This window comes from Orbicella franksi, chromosome 8 (genome assembly GCF_964199315.1).
Source record: "Orbicella franksi chromosome 8, jaOrbFran1.1, whole genome shotgun sequence".
NCBI classification, from domain to species: domain Eukaryota; kingdom Metazoa; phylum Cnidaria; class Anthozoa; order Scleractinia; family Merulinidae; genus Orbicella; species Orbicella franksi.
In genome coordinates, this window is record NC_138152.1 from 11,877,368 (window position 1) to 11,885,647 (window position 8,280).

General features: G+C 41.6%; 1 protein-coding gene across 1 annotated transcript; it reads right to left on the minus strand.

Moving 5' to 3' along the window:
• Positions 1–1,391: 1,391 nt before the first annotated feature.
• On the minus strand, positions 1,392–2,732 carry LOC145495676 (protein CFDP2-like). The gene has a single exon (XM_081475299.1). The coding sequence runs from the start codon at positions 1,974–1,976 to the stop codon at positions 1,392–1,394; it is 585 nt and encodes a 194-aa protein (XP_081331425.1). The 5' UTR covers positions 1,977–2,732.
• Positions 2,733–8,280: the final 5,548 nt, after the last annotated feature.

Consider the following 8,280-nt stretch of genomic DNA (forward strand, 5'->3'; position numbering starts at 1 on the left):
GTCTAAGCCTGCACCACCATCTTGCCTGACGATGCCGCCCAAGTATTTAAACTGATCGGTCATCGGGAGGTCTTTTCCATTTACCTTGATGGGCTGAGGGTTGGAGATGTTAAGGGTCGTGACCTCTGTTTTGGTAAGGCTGATGTTTAGTCCCACCTGGTGTGCATATTTACTTAAAAGGCTGGTCTTCTCTTGCATGTGGCTGTGGGTGTGAGAAAGCAGAGCTAAATCATCCGCAAAATCTAGATCCTCTAAGGTGGAGAAGAGGGTCCACCTGATGCCCCTGGGATGGTCTTCCGTAGTACGGCGCATCACCCAATCAATGGCTAAGTTGAATAGCAGTGCAGACATCACGCAAACCTGTCTGACGCCCGTCTTTACCTCAAAAATGATATCACTGTTCTCTGCGCTACAAGTGAAGGCTTCATAGAAGCTCTGTATAAGTTGGACAGTCTTCTGGGGAACACCATAGGCTCGAAGTATGTGCCAGAAGCTGTTTCTGTGTATACTGTCGAAAACCTTTTGGAAATCTACAAAGTTTATGTACAGCTGCCTCTGCCATTCGGTACATTGCTCAATGATGTTACGCAGTGTGAATAGCTGATCTGCACAACCCCTACCCTTGCGGAATCCAGCCTCTTCTTGCCTGAGCTGCTGATCTACTGCACTGGAGATTCGTTGGATGATAATCTTTGCCAGGATTTTACTTGGGGTGGATAGGAGGGTGACGCCGCGCCAGTTATTGCAGTCGCTTAGTGGACCTTTTTTGTGGATCTTTACGATGGTACCTTTGGTCCAGTCATCTGGCACTCTCTCCTGCTCCCACATTGCAGTAAACAGGGGCTGTAGAATCTTACTGAAAGTTCAGGGTCAGCCTTGAAAAGCTCCGCATTCAGGTTGTGTTGGCCAGGAGCTTTGTTGTTTTTTAAGGTTTTTATGGCTGCAATGATTTCCTGCTTGTTTGGAGGATCTGTGTTCACATCCAGGTCGGTCTCAGCCTCTTGAATGTCAGCTTCAACTGTGGGTGGGGGTCTGTTGAGGACATCCTTAAAGTGCTCTGCCCAACGAGCCTCCTGCTCTCTTCCGGTGGTAAGCAGTCTACCCTGTAAATCCTTAACAGGGGCTACCTTTCTGCCCCCATACTTGCCACATACCAGTTTTGTGATTTTGTAAGCCTTTCCCTGCTCTCCTCTGTTAGCTGCATTCTCTGCCTGTCTAGCAAGTTCATCAATATATGCGCGTTTGTCGGCTCTTGCCATTCTCTTAACACTTCGGTCAGCCTCTCTGTACTAGAGCTTATAGCGTTCTAGCAACCTTTCTGATTTGGTGTCAAGTAGTTTCTTCTTCAGATTTCGTCTGCCCTTGATGGCTCTTAAGGCTGCTGGCTTTATCTACTTCTTCTTCTTCTTTAGTGCCTTCTTAAAACCTAGACACGCCTTGCTGCTCTCTGTGAAAGTGAATGACACTTGCTTCCATATATTGTTGACCTCATCAGGTTCGGACTCATCAAACAGAACCGCCAAGGATTGAAATCGATTTCTGAGTTGAGTGATGAAAGCATTCTTCACTGATGGCTCTTTCAAGTTGTCTGTGTCGAAGCGCTGGTTGCAAGATGGCTTTCGACCAGTGCTCCTTAGCTTCAGCTTAACATACGCCGTGACAAGATGATGGTCACTGCCAACATCAGCTCCTCTTCTCACCTTAACATCCAGAAGTGAGCGTCGCCATGTGCCATTAATCATCAAGTGATCAATCTGGTTCCGATCTCTACCGTTAGGAGAGCACCATGTAAGCTTGTGAATATCACGGTGAGGGAAGATTGTTCCGCCAATGACCAGGTTGTATGCTGCACACAGTTCTGCAAGACGTTCACCATTTTCATTCATAGTACCACAGCCTTCCTTTCCCATTGCTCTGTCATAGCTCGAATTATCACTTCCTACCTTTGCATTAAGGTCACCCATTATAACCAGCATGTCATGACGCGGTAGTTTCTCCAGTTCAGCTTGCAGTTGTGCATAGAAGCTGTCTTTCGTGGTGTCATCACTGTCGTTCGTTGGTGCTTAACATTGGACAAGGGACAGGTTAACATGCTTCCCCTGCATTCTAGCTGTCATAAGTCTGCTGTTGATTGGTTTCCACTCTAAGAGGTACTTTTCCAATCCTTTCTTGACTATGATGGCAACTCCCTCGTGGTGTTAGTTGTCATCCCTGCCAGCATACAGCACAGTTTCTCCAGTTGATGTTTTCACTCTTCCAGAACCTGTTCACTTGCTCTCACTGACTCCTGGAATATGCAAGCAATAGCGCCTCATTTCAGCTGTAACTTGAGCCAGTTTTCCCGTTTGATACAGGGTTCGTACATTCCAAAAACCTATTCTGGTCTTAGTCTTGGTGCCTAGGACTTTCATAATCCTGTCAGTGGCTTCCTTGCGGATTTCACCACTGCCATTCATCCGTGTCATTTGAGTTGACTCTGAAAGGCCACGGCACACAGTTGTGGTTGTATCCTCTGCTGCTGTTTCCGTAACATAACGTTTTTTTTTACAGGACAGGGTCGTTGGCCCCGTGCCAAACCCCCAATCTGGAGGGCCAGGGGATCACTTTTTGTCAGGCCCCTACCCTTCGACCTGTCCGGCATGGGTGGCCCTACCAGGAGTACAAGACTACAGCCGGCACAGCTCTCCGGGTTATTGGGACACGCAAACCACCCTACCACGATAAGGTAGTGATCCCATAAGGGTGGAATCCCTTATAAAACCGGTGATAAATCGTGATATTAGCAACATCGCTAACAAGAACCATAGAAGATATTTCTTGATATATTTTAAGTGATAATTAGTCAGGATATAGTGATAAACCGCAATGCTGCACTTCTCACGCGTAGCGCCGCCTCCTGATCATGACTTATGTTTACAAAGCGTACCAGTTTCGCGTTTTCTAATTTGGTCTGATTTGAGGTTTCTCTGTTCCCATCTGGTTGAAAATATGAGGCTGCTATTACTTCACGTAATAAACATTTGCTTAAATCTTAGTATTCAACCCTACAGCGAATCAGAGGCAGGCAAAAATGCAGGCAAAAATGTCGTTATTAGGACACCTGTTTCCTCGTTTGGCGGAAGAATGAAAATTAATTCAAAACGTGGTCAACTGAAATCGACAATTGCGGGAAAAAAACTTTGGAGGGGAGGTAGGGGGAAGGGGTGGACGGGGAGGGTTTTGTATTCGCGTTTTACGCACGAATTTTGACAAAATTCACCCATCACCCATACTTTTAGCTGCTTTTAACCAAACCTTTTTCATAAATTCACGAATCACATGTGTCTTTTAGTTGTTTTTCACATGTCACACTAATTTTAGCCTTCGTCACGTGTCATTCATAAACTCTTTGCACCCTCTATCGACGATGAACTAATGGGTCCGTTACTGTGTCGGAAGTGAGAGTTTAGGTTTTGATTTCGCTCAGAAAAATATTCACTTTTATTTCCACGATTGGCGAAGCCGAGAGTTTTAGCAAAAACAACCTTCAACAGATATTTATTTTTATATTACTTCTTCTCCAGAGGCAACGCCCTTATAAAGCTACTCGTACACAGCCTAGGTAGCGCGCTGTCATATTCACATTTATCTTTCCCTATTAGTAGTCTAAAATGGTTTTCGGTAATAAAAGCATTTTGTCGTATCACAAGCTCAAGAAACCCTTAGAGTAATCATTCAATGACTGATTGACTGATGTCCCGGAATTTTCAGGAATTTTCAGGAATTGTCCGTGTTCCTCGTTTTAATTCGTTCCGAATTGTCAATTTATTTCAAATATAGAAATTCGCTTTAAATTGGCATCTTACTAATTATACGAGACGACTTGTAAACACTGTCAATATTGCTTTCCGTAACGTCTTTTTCAATATGGATGTCTGCTGCTCGTTCAAAAGCATAGTTGGAGGAAACTGAGGCTATGACAGACGATCCAGAGAACAAGAAATGGTAAACATACTTCTATTAGCTTATGCAAAGCGGACTGATAGCCATTCAAACAGTTTCGTTTTTTCCGGGCCAAAATATGAAGTCGAACTAATCCTTAGCTGAGGAGCCAAATTCTCTCCTCCTGTTAACATACCTTCTATGGGATGCTTCCCAATTATGCCAGGCCGACCGGTCAGAAACCAGGGCACAACAGTGTGGCTCACTACAGCTTAGGGCCGTCTTACTAGGAGCTTAAGAAAACCACGACGGCAACGGCAACGGCAACGACAACGTCGCTAAACAAAAGGTTTAAGGTGATTCCTTACATTTTCATTGCGCATCCATACTGCGCATAATTTATGACGTCACTAGCGCGCGCTCGCGCACGCGCACATTGAAAACATGGCGGATTTGCTTAGATATTGAGTTCTGTCAGTTGAAAAATGGCTATAGCACACTAACGAGCTCGGGCACCCCAATTTTTTTTTTCAGTCGTTTTAATCAACTATTCATTAGCTTTACGTCAGAAAAGACTGATCTGATTCCTATTGTTGAAAACTGCTAAATAAGGAAAATAGCAACTGCACTGTAGTCTTTTCTATTTGCAGTTTGATAGCCGTGGCCAGCAATTTGGTTCCAATATTTTAACAAGGATTCAGCTGTCTGTCATAATCAAACTTAAAAAGTTTATTTGTGTCCGACCTAAGTATTGACTGTAGTTTGAGGCGTGTTTTCGTGAGTCTAGGTTCACGAAGATTTTACAATAAATTGGAATGCGTTCTTGCAGTCAGCACTAAATAATGCTAAAATGGGACGTTTTCAACGCCTCACTGCTCCTTAACGAGCATGGACACTCCCTTTTTATTTTATAATTAAAGTTCTCATATGATAAATATTCAGTGGACAAAGTTTGAACAAAAATCTATCGACAGTTTTATTTCAGGGGAATTACCTTAATGAGCGGAGCAATGGCTGTGCGTGTGCGTTATAATTCTTGGTACATTTCTCTGCCGTTCTCTCCAAGAAAACAAGGTGAAATGACCAAATTCTGCGTTGTCTGGAGAACGTGAACCACGACGGCCAATTTTTTAAATTTTTATTTCGAATTTACCGATGTGTCTTAAATTCAGTTTCGTGATAGCTTTGACAGCGATAGAAAAAGTAAATGACTTTAGGGTACCGCGAGATTCGGAGGTAAAATATAAAATCACTTTTTTTAACCGACGTTGTCCTCGGCGTCGCCGTCGTGGTTTCTTAAGCTCCCTATTATATCTATCGCACTCTGACATAATCTCAAGTGCAAATTTGCCGGCCAAGTGATCGGTATCGGGAAAAACTGTGCCCAAGGTTTTGAGTTTTTCTGCGGTAAATTGGTTTTAGTTTCAAATCACGGTTTGCCACTTTGTCATTCAATCGGCTTACGTGTCGTCTACTAACAAGTTCTCGAAAACAAATTTTCACAACAAGCGAGTAATTCACATATTAGGCAAAAAAGATATATTATGAAAAAACAGATTTGTTTCGAACTACTTTATGTTAGTTGCATTTAGTTCAACAGTTAAGCTCTCGCAATTTTTTTTTCCCGTTGTTAAATTTAGCGCATGCAAAGTTTGAAGTTGTACTACAAAAACAATTTCTGTCAGTCGTGGCGAATCACTTGAAATCAAACTTTTCTACCGTAAATTGAAAGACAAAAAGCGGGGAAATTTTTTTAAGTGTATTCCACAGAAATTCTCTTAAATACAGCAACGATCAGAGAAGTAAACTCTACTGAATTCACTCATTTTTTACTTAAAATTGTACGGCGAGAATAACACTGGATTACCCGCCCTTATAGCGCCAAACTAAAAACAACCAAACAAATCCGCACAACTTTAAGACATTCAATTGAATTTAGTTACAGTGACTTTCCTTGCCATTTAAAAGTTAGTAGAGATAAACTTGCGTTGATTTATCGTCGATAGAAGAGTAAAAAAGGCAAAAGATTGATGATTATCGCTAATTCGTTCACGCAAAAAACCGCGATTCCGCCCGCCGTGAGCAGCCGGATCGGAAAATTCAGTCCACTGCCGGAACCAATCAAATGGCAGGATTTGTTAGATTTCGTCCGCTCACCAACTGAGAAACGGAAGTAAAACTACTAATCATAAAAACTATGTTGCACCTTCACAATTACGACCGTTCTTTACAAATCCATCTTTGCACTCGCAGTTGTACGATCCAACCTTATTCTTGCACACAGAGTTAGCAACAGCAACACAAGGGTTGACCTTCGCAGCGCACTCGTTGATATCTAAAAACAAAGGGATGTGAGTGTTAGTATCTCAATAAAAGGTCGAGTGTGCCATTACGAGCAGGAAAAGGACTTGTAGTGTAAAAATAAAATACTTAACACGTGACAATGGCAATGAAAGGAGAAAAACTGGATGGTATCTACGATCTATGATTCACGGGAGGAGAAACATTTTCCCCCTGTGTGTGTGTGTTATTTTTTTTTAAAATACCGATGGGTTTTAGAATTTAGATAATATTTTGCGTAACTGGGGAAGGAAAAATGTAAAACGTCTTGTCGAGCCTGTGAACAGGTTCGAGAAGCGGAAGGAAGAAAGACAAAAAAAAGACGTTTCTTTTTCGATACTGACGAGGAAAAATGCTGGAGCAGTCTCAATCGAGCGTGAACCAAACACAAAACGAGTTTCAATATTATTTCAATTTGAGAAACCATTGCTCTGCCTCGAGTTTAACAAATCCAATAAGCAAAATGTTTATGAGATTAATTTTTTCAAAAATTCAACATTTTTCAGTCTCAAAATAATTGTTTTTACATAGATTGGTGTCAGGAAAGAAACATCACCTTTTAGAATAAACACATAACTTTGCTTTTCAACTCGAATCTTCCAGTTCGTTGCAGGGAACAACAGCGAGCAAAGTATGGCTCACTACAGCTTACGGCCGTCTTATTATATCTATCGCAGCTAGAGAGTGTCTACGACACAATCTCAAATACAAATTTGCTGCTCAGGAGATCCGTATTGGGAAAAACTGTGCTTGAGGTGTTAAAATTGGTTTTAGTTTGAAATCACGGTTTGTTCACGCAACTTTGTCATCCAATCGGCTTACGTGACGTCTACTAACGAGTTTGCGTAACAAATCTTCGCAACGAGCGAGTAATTCAGATAGTAAACGAAAAAGAGGTATTACTAAAAGAACAGATTTATTTCGAACTACTTTATGTTAGCTACATTTGGTTCACCAGTTAAGTTCTCCTTTTTTTTTTTTTTTTTTCCGGTGTGAAATTTCGTGCAAAGTTTGAAGTTGTACTACAAAAACAATTTCTGTTAGTCGTTCCGAATCACTTGAAATCAAACTTTTCTACCGTAAATTGAATAGCAGAAAGCGAGAAAATTCATTAAGTGTATCCCACAGAAATTCTCTTAAATACAGCAACGATGAGAGAGGTAAACTCAACTGAAATTGACTCATTTTTTTCTTAAAATTGTACGGCAATAGAAACAGTGGAGTACGCACCCCTATAGCGCCGAACTACAAACAAGCAACCAAACTCGCACAACTTCAAAACACTCAACTGAATTTAATTACAGTGACTTTCCTTGTCATTTAAAAGTGAATAGAGATAAACTTGCGTTGATTAATCGTCGATGGAAGTGTAAAAAAGGCAAAAGATTGACGATTGGTGCTAATTTGTTTACGAAAATAGATCAACACGACGATTCCGCCCGCTGTGAGCAGCTGGATGGGAAAATTCCGCCCGCTCCCGGAACCAATCAGATTGCAGGGCTTGTCGAATTCCGTCTGCTCAACAAACTGAGAAAAGAAAGAAAAACTGCTAATCATAAAAACTATGTTGCACCTTTACAATTACGACCGTTCTTTACAAATCCATCTTTGCACTGGCAGTTGTACGATCCAACCTTATTCTTGCACACAGAGTTAGCAACAGCAACACAAGGGTTGACCTTCGCAGCGCACTCGTTGATATCTAAAAACAAAGGGATGTGAGTGTTAGTATCTCAATAAAAGGTCTAGTGTGCCATTACGAGCAGGAAAAGGACTTGTAGTGTAAAAATAAAATACTTAACACGTGACAATGGCAATGAAAGGAGAAAAACTGGATGGTATCTACGATCTATGATTCACGGGAGGAGAAACATTTTCCCCCTGTGTGTGTGTTATTTTTTTTAAAAATACCGATGGGTTTTAGAATTTAGATAATATTTTGCGTAACTGGGGAAGGAAATATGTAAAACGTCTTGTCGAGCCTGTGAACAGGTACGAGAAGCGGAAGGAAGAAAGACA